The 17,737-nt window shown below is 33.3% G+C and overlaps 1 protein-coding gene across 2 annotated transcripts in view; it reads right to left on the bottom strand.

The window, feature by feature from the left end:
- The window catches only part of LOC124354566 (facilitated trehalose transporter Tret1-like), a 56,340-nt gene extending 40,532 nt beyond the window's left edge, over nt 1–15,808 (bottom strand). The window contains exon 1 of one of the 2 annotated variants that reach the window (XM_046805119.1): nt 15,674–15,808. In XM_046805119.1, the coding sequence (XP_046661075.1) occupies nt 15,674–15,703 (30 nt within the window). In that variant the 5' untranslated portion in view covers nt 15,704–15,808. Of the gene's footprint in view, nt 1–9,012; nt 9,068–15,673 lie in introns of those variants that run through there. The other variant, XM_046805120.1, reaches the window with a different exon arrangement.
- Between the last annotated feature and the right edge of the window lie 1,929 nt (nt 15,809–17,737).

Below are 17,737 nucleotides of genomic sequence, written 5' to 3'. Positions count from 1 at the left end.
CCAATTGAATTAACTCTTCCCACCACGCCATGTTTATAAATATTTTACTTCAAACAACTTTATTTGATACAAAATGAATAGTATGGACGATTTTCTACTATTTCCAATAGTAGTAATAACCATGTAGTATTAAGCGTACATATATTTTTGTATTAAAGCGATCATATTTGGCCCAACTTTTAGTACTAACAGCTCAATTTCACATTAAAGATTGCTTATTACGAACTACGACTTCCCCCTATAGGATGATTTAAAATGCAAAATATCACTAACAATAACTTTTTATAAATTGTTTATTTTACAGAAGGAGTTCTTTATAATTAGTAAAATTATATCTAAGGTACATCTGCCGAAATGCCTTTAGAGAATTAAATCGACTAACTATTCCTTTCATATTTTATAAACTTTGAAATACAATTTATTTTAAATAACACTTCTTTATTATATAGTTCAACATTAATTTTAAATGGTGACGAATAAACATTACGATAATTTAAATAACAACTGAGTGTAGGTGATTTCGTTTGGAAATCTTATTATGTAATGTGACATTTTGTAGTGATTGTTTACTACACGTTTCCTTGTGTAACGGAGAAGAGAGGCTTAACCTCAAAGATAATGTAACTGCTGATGTAAGACAATGTACACCTGATCAGTCACATAAATGCAACTATTATGCAAATATAGTCACGATATATTACGTATAGTGGAAGTCAGCCACAGCTAACATGTCGCACCCTATTCCGCTGACTGACTTGCTGTTGTTAGTCTATAACGCAGTCTAGACGTTTCGTGTAAACCTTAAAGATATAAAAAGACTGCATGGGTGACGTGACGAATATTTTTACATTAAATAGTATGGATTATATTTTAGCATATCTCGTAGAATTCATGTTGAGGAGTCTGAAGACTTATGTAACCATGCATAATGTGCATTAAAAAGGCCAAAAGCCCAAGTGGAACGATTCGAAAGAAATATATTTTGGAAGGGATACTTAGAAATCACAGGAATCCAAAAAAATCGAGAGCTCATGTGCTATCTTTTTCTATTAATCCTGCATATTGATACGTTAGTGAAAGAAACTTCCAAAGTAGAGCCTACTGACCTTCTTGAAAAAAGTTTGTATCCCGGCATCAGAAAGATCTGAAGATTAGAGGTCCTGAAGGCCTAACATACAGCGGTGTAGAACGCCAGAGATCCCTTCAAAATAACAAATTTTCATATGATAGTTAATGTGATATGTGTGAATATGATGGATAATTTTGTAAAATTATATTTAATAATTTTGTTAACTCCTTTGTATATATATTAACCAAAATTAACAATTGGAACATATACGAGTATAACATATTTAGAAAAATCGTTACTGTGGTAAAAAGTAGTTGTAAACTCTGAATAAAAAATTAAACAATAAACAAATCCCTATAAAATATCCAATCCAAAAAACCCTAAAGATACTGTAAAGTTTCTCGAATAGTTTCTTAAACGGAACAAAACTTCCGGAGGATCCAGAAAACACTGACAGGGAGATGTTCGGGATGCATATGAACGAACAGTTTAACAAGGATGTGCAATACAGTTTTCTTGATCTTATAAAACCTCTTATACGTTTATGCTACATAATCAACATAAACGTTTCTTACGTCTCAACTACTAGACATCTGCGTAATACCTTCAGTGGTTCTAGGATGTGGGTACTAACCTCCAGTGAACCCCATTCATTCATTCACAATATACAATCGCGTTGATAGATAATTTGCAATAATTGTTAAACGAACTCTTTCTCAGCGTCAGTTGATACAGGCCACAAGGCTCAATTCATCAATCCGTACAAGCAACTGACAATTATTGCCTAACACGTCCAACCACGGCTGTTGCACTTGTACGGAACCTGTGTGACCGCTTTTACACTCCAGTTTGCACCATTATAAAACTGCCACTTCCCAAGGTACCACTTTCTCCCCCCTCGCCAGAGCTGCTCTGGTAGTGGGCGGGCGAGGTCATCGGTGTCTTCCGCGGTTAAAAAGCAGTTCAGCACGCACGAATACACCGTGGTGCACCCGTGGCCCTGGTCCCAAGGGAACTTGCCATCCCGGTAACCATCATTAGGCCTAAATACATCCTTGGAATCTAATTCATTGGATTTCGTCTTTTAGGAGTCCTGAATTGATCTCAGTTGGATGTTCAATTTCCTTCAAATTGAGCAAATTCAAAACTCTAATGAGGATTCTGCGTAAAATATCCATTCAGACTCCTAATTTTATTGAACCAATACAAAGAATAACAGGAGATTTCAAACTATTATTCCATAATTTAGAAGGTACGATTATTCTTTAAAGGGTTGATTCACAGATTAACTGTGGAGCGCAGATTGTCAATTTGATTAATATGCTTCAGTAGAAGTCACAATATATTATTTTGTCGGGTGAAATTAATTAATTCACTTTAGTGAAGAATCGATTCTGACATGAGCTTATTAGGATGTTGGTGCTGTAATTGCATTTACATTATTAAGTAAATGCAATTACAGCACCAAGATCCTCAGTTCCATTACAGTACGAAGGAAAATCAAGATTGTTCACCGAATTTAACACGCCAGGCCAGTTTCATCAATATTTATAGCAAAGGTGTATACTGAAAGCTATTGCGTACAGCAAAGAAAAGTGACATAAGGAAGAAGGCATGTGAGATAATATCTCACACTAAAAAAGCACTAGCTAAAAAAAGAAGAAATCCCCCCCCCACACTCTCAACAGCGATAAGATACTGACATTAAACATTTATTGGTTTATGGAACTCGTAGAATCATCCTTTCGACGTTTAGTATCACAATTTCAACTCGTGTTTTCCTACACATTAATTTATGAAACTTAATACTCACAAGTCTTAATAGTACGGATCAGGTATTTTCTGTTATTAGTTCAAAAGTTGATTTAATTTTCCAAGAAATATTGGTACTACAATTTCAGGTCTTAAAAGTTCCTGACAAAATTCTTTTAAAATCAAATTATCTTTCAGATTTAAATTGAGTTGGTTAACAAAGAAACACTGCTGAATACGGGATAACTTTTCTAAATCGTGTCATGACAGCGGTTTAACTTTCATGTCAATGTAAGTTTTATTTTTTTGGTAAAAAATTTGTCAATAAATTACTCTTTTCTTTAAGGGACACATACGTGTTCGGAATACAATTGTACTCTCTAAACATTCTAATAAGACGCTATAAAAACGATTTTCAATATGCTTGTTGTAAAACACACTGTACTGAAACATCATATTTATAGTTATTTAAAATCGAATTAAAACATTTCTCCTCTTTTTGTGTTTTAACCCCATATATTGAGGTCCTAACGTCATAGGCGGACGGTTAGGATGACCTCATTGGTTCAAACGAAGTCATTTATACTTCTTGGCAGTGTGGGAATTGCTAATGCCGACTTCAAACCCGGAGCCGACTGTCTAAATAGGCTTTCTTAGTCAACTGAGAAGCAAGAGGTCACACGGGTCATTCTGGATACTCAAACGAAATTGATGAATAGTTAGGAATCACATTGGCGAATCGTCCCTAACCTAATGTCAGTGTAGACCTTTCAGACATTTCTGGTGATGAAAAGGTGAAATAGAATCTATAAAATATGGAAACATTACAATATAGTGTAGAAAATGTGAAATAGGCAAAATACAATGTATAAATTGTGAAATTTAGAAATTATAGATTAAAATGTGTAAAAACTTTTAAAAGGGGGAAAAAGTAGAAAATGTAGAAACGGTCAAAATAGAAAGAAGAAAATATACAGGCCAATGTTTAAAATATTAAATAAAATATAGAAAACTAACAGGTTTGTGCAACACGTTAGGAATATTACTAATTGGACAGGAATGTATATACACTAATCAGGTTGTTTTACTACTAACATTTCATTTGTTCGTAGTAATTGGATAGTCCACCACTGGTAAAAGAGATATCTGGAACATTTTAGGCGAATTGTAGGTTTCACGCGTTGGTTGAATTAATGTTGGCAGTTAAATACTTAAACATATTTTAAACAGTCTTTTCATTTTTCGGGATAGTAATGAATTAGATACTGGTAGCTTTTTTCTATCTATACACGTACTGTACTTACATATTCTGTCAGCATGAAAGGTGTCATATTAAACACAATAAGCGTTTGTTATTATTGTCCATAAAGGAAAAAAATAGTATAACATTGTGACCGATCCAAAATTTAACCATTACAGCGAATTTCGTAATTTTCGTTAAAATTTGTGCCGCTGTTAAAATTAAAACTTGTTACAATTAAAACTGTGAAAATTAAACCATTTGTAAACTACCAGTAACTTTCTGGTTATCAGTGCTCTAATGCTCTACCTAAAACTGAACATAACTATGTTTTTACAGTGCTTGTTTGTTTAACTACATAATCCAATTTTGTGATAACCGACCAATTTAGGCAATGGCTGAACTTAACCAACTGGCATACCTGCATTAGTGTAAACACAGTTGATAATTGTCGCACCACGATAACAATGGTTATTGATCAACCGGTTATCGAAGTGTTTGAACATCGTTTTATATTTTTGAAGTGAACGAATGACATTATAGAGTCAATCAAGTTCTTTCTGTAACACTGAATGATTTTAAAATAACTGTCGAGAGAAACGATGTGCAGAAGACACGTTATTATAAGTTCTTATGTATACTTAAAAAAAAACACTGAATTCTCATACATCTGTAATAAGACACTTTGAATGCAACATTTAATAATGTTTTAAAGTAAAAAACTCAATTTTGTACCAATCACTAAACCATTTCATGTATTCTGGTTTTTCTTTCGTGTAAACCTTCATCCATAATCATTGTTTGTGGATTGACGAATTTAAATAGCATTTTGTAAATTTAAAAAATTGTGTCTGTTTATTATAACTCTTAATTAAGTTGTATATCTGTAACAATCCTGTTGTATTTAAATGAAATGTCAAAAGATAAATGACCAGTGTTTTTTCTATATTAAATTCAGTTAATTTTATTAGATAGATAATCTTCATACCAAAACAACAAAAAATAAAAGAACATTTATAAATTCTTGTAAAATAGTAAAGCTGACATTTAAATATATAGGTACATATTAAAATCATCATTCCATTACATTAACAGTTATGCTATACATTTTACACTTATTTTAATGAAGATAAGGTTAAAAAAATACTTCAAACGCATTAACAGATTTGTAAAAGTAGTTTTTTGTACGCCATCGACATGGTACCAGTTAGTTGATGACTAACCATACAGGAAGTAAGTGTTGCAGCGTAAAGCTGTGTGTAGTACCGTATACTAATTCCAACGTATTTTATCGTTTCAACGTTAATTAACTAGTAATACTGTTATCCAAACTGTTATGATAATACCAACCTATTATAAACAAATCAATATCAAAACATTATTATCGTTAGAAGGTACCTTGCGAGTAATAATGATAAATGATTCCTAATAACGACAAGGTAGGAGTACGTCACACGCTGTGTTGCGTAATAGGCTTCGCTGAGGTGTCATGCAAAGTTTTCAAATCTATAACTCATTTACTCGAGATGTACTGAGGGCGGAGACAAAGGCAGATAAGTGTCTCCAATCATACAGAAAATACATTGACAAAAGGTGTTCGATTAACCTTAACCAAATTCCATTTTTGGAAATGGAGCATCATAAACACACTCTTGTTTTCGTAGAGAAGTTAGGTTTCTAGCAGTGTAAGTTGCGACGAGCTAGGCAGGATACTACGATACAAGAAGCGCTGATATCTAATATTCTGCCCGACCGCTAACATTGACTTTTTATTCTATTCGTTTTTCATTTCACTCTAAGAAACATATGTCACATGTTCAAATATTAAATAGTTTAATCAGTCTATTTACAAATTTATTTATTCTGGTATTATCTCGTTGCCACCATGGTTACCCAACATAAATTACCAATATAAAATATTTGCAAAGAAAACACTCAGCTAAATACCATGGAGTGATATGGACCATCATTGAACTCAGTGTCCCTCATGTAGAAATGAAGCTTTGTTTACAATTAATTTCAAGTATATAGGTAATTTTATTTAGTCTAGTATCCGTGGACTGACGGAAATGAAACTTTTCTAGCCTATACAATGAAATATTGTTTACACATTTATTTATTCTGCTATTTTCTCGTTGCCATCCTGATTACCCATAAAATCAATGTACAAATATTCACTAACGCTCAGCAGGGTACCAAGGGTACCATCATCAAACCTAGTATTCCTCATGTATAAATGAAGCTTCACGCACAATTTCGTCTGTAGCGAAGTTCGTTTTCGATATGTGGTGCGAACAAGCAGACAGATGAACAGAATATTTCCAACCGCATGAGTTGGAAATATTCGCTTTTTTATATTCGCCGTTTAATTTGGCTTCGCTAAAAATCAGCCAAATAAAATGGCGATGATAATAACATATTACACGTTTTATTAAATGTCAAAATAATAACAAAATTTGTAAAACATAATTGAAGTAAAATTTTAAAACTTAAAAATATCACATATTTAAATGTATATCCTACTTAAAAATGGTTAAGGTATAAATATTAGCACGTGTTTAAATCAAACACGCTAATAACGTAACATACCGTATAAAAATAGACAAAGTGGACTTATATCATCACATATATAATACTGTATGGGTGCTGACAGTATAATAGAGGAAGTCGATAACTATAGTGAAGTTAGTTATGCAAGCGATGTTACTAGTTGCAATGATTGTTTGTATTGTAATTGATTGATGAGGGGGGGGGGGAGAAGCAGCTCAGCACTGTCCAGACCGATCATATTAATTCAGGCGATGACGAGCCGCTGAAGCTGCTGACAGGTTCGTCCAAACACAAAATCAACAGAATTGTTCCTTGCACTTTGGATATTTAGAAGGCCTTTCTTTATTATGTACCTCTGACGTACAAGAAATATGGCGTCAAAGTTATAATGTTTAACACCCGTTTCTCTTATTTTTCGCTTTTCGGTTTATTGTACATTGTTGTTCCTGTAATAATACTAGACTTTTATTCAAATTCATTTTATTTGTATAAAACATATGTGACTTTTAAATATTTACATTTTGTTTATGTTTTTTGAAAATTTTTTAAATCTCATGTTATAGTAATCTAAATCATCATTTATAATAACTTTGTAAGTGTTAAAACACCTTGTCCCATACTATTTATTGTTTATGTCAACAGATGGTGGGAGGACGTATCATTTGGTGCTGTGTATTTCCAAACTAATGTCATTTCCTTTTTACTGTGGCACATTTTAACCCCGTGGAACATAACCTTTTCGAATATCAAGGTTTCTGATATAAACCGTTCCAGTTGGTCTTCTTAGTTTTACTGTTTATAATTTTTCTTCGTACTATGTCTTATTTTTTACTTCTTATTTTTAACGTATGTCATCTCAGTTAATATTGGGGTCATGAAGCAAAGGAATGTTCAACAAACATTTTGAATTTTATTCATAGTTTCTCAAAATGAAGTGGTATTTCAATATTTTAAGAAAAAAGAAAGGGAAATTAAAGACAAATAATCATTTCAAAACTGTCTGCTTATTTTGAATGTTACCAATTGTTGAATGCATTAACGCATGTTTAATTTTTTAGTACATACATTTTTCTGTTATTATTAACCAGTCTAGAAGATTTTACATAGACGTCATCCTTTAGATAACATATAACCTTTAGATTCAAATACTTGCAATTTCACCAATGACACGCTGAACTAGAAAACAAAATAATAAATTAAACTCTTTCGTTCACTTACCTTGGATAAACCTTAATAGGACAACTAAAAATCGTTGCCAAATAAAATTAACTTGGACTGAAGTACAGTCTTCAGTCCTTGATCCAGTAAAAGAACATGTTCCATAAAACTCATGTGGGAGGCAGTACAACCCACATAGAGTACGGTACAGCAAGGTGCTGCTGGTGAATTAGTCAGTCAGCTAATGAGTCAGATCAACTGTCAGCGTGTTTGGATTGAGTCAGCTTACTGTACATTGACATAAATCGCAAAATTCTTTACTGATCCATAACAGTAAGTTATGACATGGGAACGAAACCAGAATCAGTGTTGTAACGCTGTGTATGACTAGAATAACTTACGAAAAATCTAAATGCACCAAAATAAAATGCTACAATTTATTTCGCCCATCCATTCAAATTATTACAATTGAATAACTGCCTTAAAATACTATAAATCAGTATAATTATTGAGGTTGAGAGACAAATTTCATGATTGATAAATTGTATTAACCTACCTTAAAATCACCTAAATGATTATGTACATATTAAATATCCATCGGTTACATCAACAAGACAAGTTTCCATTTTTTGCTACCAAACTTGGTAATTGGTAAATCCATATGTCCAGAAATTATAAGGAAAATGTTTAAATAAATAAAGTATTTGAAAGTCGTTTTTCCTTATTATGTTGTTAGGATTTATTTATTTTATACACATTTTATACATTATTTCTAATACAGGCAGTGCAATCTCTTGCAATAATTCTGCCCATTTCATGATACTTTCATCGTTTCAGTTATAAATTTATTAATGTTTCTACCAAAATTTAAAAAAACTTAATCAACATCAATCAATTGATGAACTTAATCTGATAGAGTATAAATCTTTGTTAACATATTGAACACAACAATTTAAGTCCAAAGTTTGGTCCTATTTTCTTTTTAGCCATCTATCTTTACTTCTAGTTGATTCCACACCGCAACCGGATTAGTTTGTCAACGCCGACAAATATTTATTGAGAAGGGAGAAACTTCTCAGAATTGGACTGGCCAGTAACAAAACCCCAAATGTAAAAAAAGACTTTCGTATGCATGAAAATGTTTTTCAAGTAACTTATTGAAACCGGAAATACATCAATTCACAATGTTAAAGTCAAACATGCATTTATGGTAAATATAATGTTTTAAAGCAAAGGAACAAACCATATGTGCTGAGACGTGTGTGTCGACAGAAGAACAGACACCACTGACATGGTATTGTCACAGAAGCACTGAAACTCGCAGTTGCGGACATTATCTGAGAGCAGTTAGTTTAATGTCCCAGACACAATACGACTATCTTATCAGCGCAGGCGGTCCAGTATTTAGACAAATAGAAACACTATTCACAGATTTAATAGAATCCACTTTACATTATGGCATTGATTATCAAAATGAGGTGTTATTAGGAAATACCCGCAGAAAAGTGAGCAAATGGGGTCGCCCAGGAGATAGGCCGTGGTGGGAGATTCTCTTGAGCACGTACTGAGTGGGTTTTCAAAACATTATAGTTTTGTTTGTTTGTATAAATTGCAAATTATAATAAGTCTTTAAATTTGCTCTAAAAATCCTAAGTAATGTTAGGTTCGTCTGCTCGTTATCTTTGGAATCCGTCTAAAGGAAAGATTAATTCGATGGAATGTTTTTTATAATTTCCTTAGTCAAAATTATTATTAATTTTTTACTATTTATAATCCCTAAAATCAACAGTATTCATTAGTTCCCGAGAAAAATCAATAGAAATTTTATTTTTTAGTGTTTCATCCTATGCACTGTGAAACAAGATCAGGCACAGTAACAGCACATTTTAGTAGTGAGTCCTTGATTATCAGACTGATCTCTGACTGAAGGTCTTTGAAAAAACTGCAATAAATAATCCATTGTTTGAACGAATTTGAACTGAGCCCACACGGAACTAACAACTATTTTAACACACGCTCTTAGAGGAATACTTATTATTTTCATTATTTAAACCAACTTGAATTAAATCTGACTGAAAATACCTACTGTACACTAGTAGAATGGCAAATCCCATATTTTTCCGAAGATATTATAAGAACGAATTCTCTATCTACAAGTCCACTTTATATGTAACATGCAGAGCTTCAAATTGTAACAAAAAATAATAATTTCAATGGTGTTGGCAAGTTAAAGTTGCTTTTCTGAATAGGCAAATGATTACAATTAACGTTACGGTTGCTACGCTGAGAGTTTTCATCTCTTACAGTTAGATTTTGCACATCCAGAAAGGAATCAATAGTACTACAAGACGTTGACGCTACAGTTGGTTGTGTAAGACTGGCTATTAGTGATAGTAGTGATAAGAGGAGACAGAGTGACACGAGCGTCATCGCATGTGGCGCGGACACAACGGCTTTATTGTTTACACTGTACCCGTACACAATGCACAATGGTGGGATTCTTACATTCTGAGTGACGCGGGAGAGATGGTTGTACAGACTCGGTTTGGACTTTAAACTTTTTTTGATAAGTAAGAAATCTTCGGATAACCGTGGCTAGTAGAGTGAAGGTAAACTGCTTTCAATAAAATGGATTACAAATGTTTGACACACGTTCCTAATAAAAAATATAATCCCAGATTATTTGTACAAATCTCTGACATATAAACAGGAAAGTACCACATAAAGGGAAAGAAGTTAATTTTGGGAAGAGTGCTAGTGCTGGTACCCCTATTACAGTTCTAATTAACCTACCCGCACTGTAAAATGGTTGGCAGGACAATCTGAGCACACGTAAATAATTATAATACATTTGGCAATCTTATGCCCATTTTGGCATAGTGTTGCAGAATTGTGTTTTGATAGGTGTTTTTTCCCTACAATCAAGAAATATTCACGGATTTATGCCACTTTTATAACACCATTAATCATTGTTATCATAGCATCGAAAGTTTTATTGGTGCCAGTGTTTCGTGGACATAAACACATCAGGCTCCATAGGCTTGTGATGCAGTACAAAACGCACACGCGCGCCCACACACACACACACACACACACACACACACACACACACACACATTAGTATCGTTTTATATTAAAAATTACATCGATATACTGATATAAATTTAAATTTAGCAGACGTATTAACTTATTGAGGATTCAACAACGTAAAGTGTTTATGATTAATATAGAACTTGGATGGAACATGTAAAGTTCTAGTAAAACTTTATTCTACCTTATGAAATTAATAAACCGATACTACAGAGTATTGCAGGATCCGTCAGTGCCTGATACAGACGGGCGTACAGACAATCAGCTGGAATCTATTATTTTCTGATCCCAAAATCAATAGTTGTTCTTTCTTGAGGAACAAAGGAACATGTGTGGTGAACTCCACGTCTCTAGGACATAACAGGAGTTTTCGCAAAGACTGGTGGACTATCACACGGGTTTAAGAAGGCTTTGTCGGATCCTTAATAATGTTTAGCGTGGTTAAAACTGTTCTCGAACACTGTACGATAATTTAGACATTGCTTTTATTTTATTCACGTAAAGCTTCTTCTTACACGTATATGTTTTTAACAACAAAATGACTGCTATAAACAATTATTCTCAAAGGAATTCGCCCATATTCGTTAATTTTAGTATAAGATAAGGGGAAATGGGTTTATTCATTGTACTTCAGCTCACGCAGTTCTCCTAGTGACCAACCAGCAAAAGGTTTCAGCTATATCTTATGTAATAATACACTATTTTATAGGTGTTATATACACAATTTTACTCCTAAAATCGTTAATTTGGTATATAATCTTCAAGAATTTTTTATAGGTTTTTACCTGCCTTGTTAAGTAAAATTTTAGTATTGGCAGCAAGATTTCAGTAGTAAAATAGTAAAAATCCAACTCCCCGTTGTTGAAGAGTCTCTTAGACTCTTTAAGAAATTAGTTATTTAATTAATTAAACCGTTAATAAACACCGACCAACACTGGCTTCAAAATATTGACGGGAATCTCATGCCACTTTTGCTAACTGGGAACGTAGATGACTATAGCCCCGATAGTTCTGTATTAAGATTCGGTAAGTAAACGGAATCTTCCAGCGGTTTCTATTTTCCAGATGACAAGCGTGTGTAAAGGTCCACCTTCCGAGATACAACTGGAGAAGTTTACATTCGAGAACGTGAAATGTCAACCGGTACAATCATGCATCGCTGAGGGCGGGTCGAGCCGGGGATGTATTATTCAAAGTATGTTATTTAATTCAAGGCTATTAGATTGGGAAGTGAGTATTCCTTCTCTTCCTGAACATCTAGATAACAGTTCCTCGACTAGAGCCAAGAATAACTTAGGTAAGGAAGGCACTACCTACATCAACTAGTATTTATATATTAAACAAAGTTTATTTTATCTATTCAGTATACAATTTGTCACTTGTAACACAACTAAAAAAAGATAGTCTGACAAAATTTTCTAGAACTATACAGTATTAGCACATATAAGTGAATCTTTATAATATGTAAATGGAAAGTGGCCAAACGACTTCGAGATACCTGTGAATAAAAATAAAAGGAGTTATGCAACAAAAATAATACTAAGAATTTAAGAGGAAAATGCTTTGGAAAACAAAAAACCATATTATAGATGACAAAAGTGGATTTAAATAAGCAATGGAACCGATGATGCAATCGGGTTGTTTAAGGTAATTAGTGAAAAATATTTAAAAACATGATTTTGTGTGTGTGTGTGTGTGTGTGTGTGTGTGTGTGTGTGTGTGTGTGTGTGTGTGTGTGTGTGTGTGTGTGTGTGTGTGTGTGTGTGTGACGCCTTTTGATAGAATAAAATGGAAAAGGGTGATACCAAGAAGCCATGGGTTTAGACTGTTTTTATGTTGGCTTAAATGACTATATTATGAACAGAAATAACAAACACTAGTAAGTTGGAGATGGAATTAAAGAGGGAACCAGATGGGAAGAGTTGGTTGGGAGAGATATTACCTATATTGCTTGGATGTTAGGACGGAGTGGAGCAAATACTGATGAGAGAATAGTTGAATTAGACTGCATCGTAATTTATTGGCAGTAATAGCACAGAGCGAAAATGAGGTTGCTTCATAGAATGCTACAAGATTTTAATTAAGTAATCGAAAAACATGGAATTAAAATAAGTACATGTAGAAATCTGTATTTTATAACTTAGATAGCCAGTGAGATATATCAACCTGATGTGTAACATACGTGTATAACTGGGCAGACGAAAATATATCGTGATTGCCTGAAGTTTACACGACCAATGTGATAACAGTGATCAATGTGGCTTCTTTTTCACAGTGTGACAGTTTTATTATACGTGAGGCTATTTTCTTTGTAAAAGTTTTTGTTTTTATTGGCGGTTTCTAAGATTCTTGTAATTTTATTGGCTGAGCGAAGCTTATCACTCGAGAGACTGGAAAAATTTCATTTCTGTGTGTCCACACGATATCTATTAAACGAACTGAGCTACAGGCTTATACTTTTTTTATTGAGCTTCATTTCTATATGATGGTGCATGTCAAACTATGGTATTTGGCTGAACTTTAGCGAAAATATTTACATGGGTCATATGGTTAACCATTATGGCAACGAGAAATAGCAGAATAAATACATTTGTAAACAAACTGAGTACAAACATTTGAGATTTGAACATATTTATAGATTAAAATTTAAAAAAATAATAGAGTGTAAACTTAATATTACAAGTTGGTTACGAGGTTTGATTTCAGCGTAAAAGTAAAATAAAGATAGGGCCACGCGAAGTTAGGTCTAAGAAGTCCTCTCTAACACTTAACCTGGGGACCAACGGCTTGAAGGTGACTTCCGAACACATCACCAAAGTGATGTCAGACCTTTGTGATGTGTCTGACGAAGATACCCTTGATATCGAAAGGCCTCACAAAAATAAAAGTTTTAAATATTGATTTACGTGTTTGAATGTAAATAAGTTACAATTTTTAATGCACCGTGTGGTACGATACCTCGAGAAAGATTTCATCTGTAAAATTTTGAACTTTCATGAGAAACTTCCTTCATAGACAATAATGTGATCTATGATGATGCATTGAACATAATTGGACACCATGAAATTTTGCTGAGCGTACTTATTTATTAACATTATCTGGGAGAATGTTCCAGATAAACGGACCAGCCTTTGATACAATAGATTAATAGCGTTGTTGGAGAGAGCGCGCCGTGGGTTGGGGCAGTTTCTTTCTCCCTTCCGCCCCTCCATATATGAGCGGTGGGTGGGCACTGTGACCCTTCTCCACTCGTCTAGCAAGTTCCGGAACACATACTGTGGAAGCACCAATATACTTATGAGCAGTTGAGTTGAGTTGAACTTGTTAAGTGATATAAAACTAGTTGTAATACTCGACACATCTGGATTTAGGTTAGCAATTATTAGCTGGGTCAGTGTTAAATAGACTCGTGTGTAAATATATATACGATTTATAGTGGATTGTGACAGTATACATTAGTAACAGTTAGTTGAGTTTTGTAAAAAAGTGGATTGTTTAAAGCCAGCCTAGTTTTAACTAGATTTTATATTTAGATTTATTTGTATGATTAATAAATATTTCGGGAATTCAATATTCGCCAAGTGTTTCATGCAAGTGCAACACTTGCAATAGCAGGGAAATGTTGCAAATATTTTTATTTAGTCGAATTTGCATTTTTTATTTTGTATCAGTATTTTGGTATTGGCAATTTTTCTTTATCCTGGCGTTTCGTGTAACTAATGTGTTCACTAACTCGAATAAGCACTAAACATTTTGTTTCCCGAATATAGACTAAGCCACAACTATATGGAACTTTTTAGAATTCTTGTCTAGTTTCTCACTATTTAAGTTCTTTAATTTTAGACCCGGCTTGAATATAGTTTTTATATTGTATGTAACAGATATCTTCCCTAATATAATTATTAGTTTTACTAGAATTGTGTAGATCGTACAATTTAGTTAATAAATTAAAACCCCAAGTCAATGTTATGTATCTTGCGTGAATTTAAAGAACTTTTACAGCAGTTGGAATTCAATTCAAAGGTTTTCACAGAGAAAAAATCACTCATATTCTGGTGTGTGTGTGTGTGTGTGTGTGTGTGTGTGTGTGTGTGTGTGTGTGTGTGTGTGTGTGTGTGTGTGTGTGTGTGTGTGTGTGTGTGTGTGTGTTCTATAATCTAGTAACGAAAGTAAATAATCCAGGTTGGTTCATGTTATGACATCACTACCTATATAATGAATCGTGTATATATTTTACTTCAAGCGTGTTACCAAGTTATCAACGCCCTAAACAACGTCTTCGTTTAGTCTAATGTTTACTCGACGGACCTGTTTATTATCGGTTAGCATTTAGGTAGCGTTTTCCCAACTACTGTGGCTTTAGTACACAATATTCTAATAAGAAGAGGTCAATTATTTACTCCCACCATAAAATTTGAGATGATGGGGTTGTTTTCCCAAATAAATATCTATGGGTATATATTAAATGCATTTCCCAAATGAATGTTTGTTAGTGCATTGTTGATGAATGATGATGTTAAAACGCATGGTATAAATCTTAGACAATAAAATTTAAATTTTACTTGGCAATATTATTATATTACAAATCTGTAATTTTCCACGAATCACATATTCCGGTAACAACAAAGAATAATAATAAAACATACTTTATTCTTTAAAACCCTTTACATGATTTCAGTTCAAAGATTAATTAAGAGAGGTTTTTCCAATCCAGCCTGCTTTCACGGACTTAGCTGTCGGTCCTCGGGTTTGGCGTCAAGTCTATAAGACACATTAAATAAAGACAAGTCACATTAAATGTTATAATAGCTTACCTGAACGGGGCCGCAGATGCCGACCGTCATGTCGAGACCGTGGAAGGGTCGAGGGTGGACGACGGCCCTTCCCTCTCCTCTTACTTATACTTATAACCTTTGTTATCAGCTGTTATATCGACTGACCCGTGTTATCTCGTAGTCATCTGATACCACGTTATGTTACGTAAAATCTGTAAATATATTCGCCATTACCGCCCCCTCCTCGCCTGCACATCGCTAAATAGTGCTGATACCCCCCGGTTAATGTGTGGGAGAGAGGCGCGAGTACTCAAGTACTTCGTAGGTCAAGAGACCAAATATTTTATATGTAATTAAACACAAATGTTCTGTACCAGTTTGAACCAGTTTACTTTTTAGATAGACTTTATACTGGCGTGTTGTACTATGATGAAACGTTTGAGGAATAAATAAAATAAAATTATTATTATTTTTAAATTTAATTAAGTCTCTAAATGTTTAAAAAATAATTGTTTTGTAGTAACTTAACCATTTATCGGTTTTTTGTTTTAAAAGATTAAAATTATGTATATGTGGCTTTATCGTGTAGGAATAGATTTTATTTATTAACAAATTTGTTAGAAATTATTTATTTACAAACACTCCCAAAAACTAATTGAATTTGCATCTAGAACTCGACGAAGTTAGTCAGTACTTTTTCTCAACGCTTTCTTAAACAATTATTTTATGGGTACCAATTGAAACATATAGCTCTCTATTAATAGTCCATTCAGAATTCTGTATTCGGGTCCAGTGGTTTTTACATCACGTTTTATAACCTTGCATTATATGCATGACTTTTTAATTTTTTCCCCTTGGAAAATTAAACAAATATTCTTTTCCCAGTATTCTTGCCAATCCCTCTACTCGTGCTTTGGCAAGATTACACTTCGAATACGTGTAATGAATAGTCTCTATGTGTCTGCTTTCCGCGTATTCAAGAAAACTAAATGATTTGTATTCGCCGAGTAAATAGTTTAATATTAAAGGCAGATTAAAATGTTGACAGTCAGTTTCCTACGTTCGGTTTTCATTTTCTCAATTATAAATTGTTGAAAGAGTACTGAAAAGAACGAGAGCTTCTGGCGTTCATTCCGGATTTGACCGGTTTGGATTTTTAAATCTACACATTTCCAACTTTGAGAGTTACTACACTGTGATGAAAAGAAACAACTATAAAGGATGCTTCCATCACATTTTAAATGAGTTTTAAACACAATATTCAATACAACAGTAAATTTAATGTTGTTTAGTAATTCCTTTATTGTTGAAAGAAAACACACAGTAAGTCAGAATCTCCTAAGTTCAGGGTGCTCAAAACAGCTGTTTGATGATTTATTTCCTCGTGTAAAATGATTACTGGGAATTAATTTGCTCCTACATAATACAAACATTTCAATAATAATTTACAAATATAGAGAAAGGAGTGAAATTTGATAATCCTGCTAAAATTCAATATTAAAACCAGTTAAATATTTTATTAGTAGATTACAATATGTGGTTATATTCCTATAAGAAGTGGTACAAATAGGTTATATAGAACCTGTTACATGTGCGTGTGAAGAAAGAATGTTTAAGTGAAGAAGACCATAGAAGATACATAGCTGAAGAAAAATAAAATTTATTGAATATGACATAATGAGTTATAATAAACCGATAAAACTGCCTTTTGGAGGACTCGAAGGACAGTAACGCAAGGGTTGGTGCACAAATAGACGGAATATGCTTTGACTTTTGGTCCCAAAATCAATACATTTCCTCCATGGAGCAAGAACAGCCTATATTCATAAATCCAGACATTGTTGCTGAACCTTTACCGCTACCGATGCAGACCAGTACAAAATAATTGCTGCCTTCTCGATCATGCTTCAATATATATATATATATATATATATATATATATATATATATATATATATATACATGTAAAATGTCTTCCATCATATGTAAAAAATTCATTGCATTTCATCGATCAAATTTCCTCTATCAACCAACCATTACCTGATGACTCTATTTTAGTAACAGTGGATGTTAATTCCCTTTACACTAACATCCCACATGAAG

Source organism: Homalodisca vitripennis, chromosome 2, assembly GCF_021130785.1.
Source record: "Homalodisca vitripennis isolate AUS2020 chromosome 2, UT_GWSS_2.1, whole genome shotgun sequence".
Classification (NCBI taxonomy): Eukaryota; Metazoa; Arthropoda; class Insecta; order Hemiptera; family Cicadellidae; genus Homalodisca; species Homalodisca vitripennis.
Note: the sequence above shows the minus strand (reverse complement) of the source record. Positions and strands in the feature narration are given on the sequence as shown.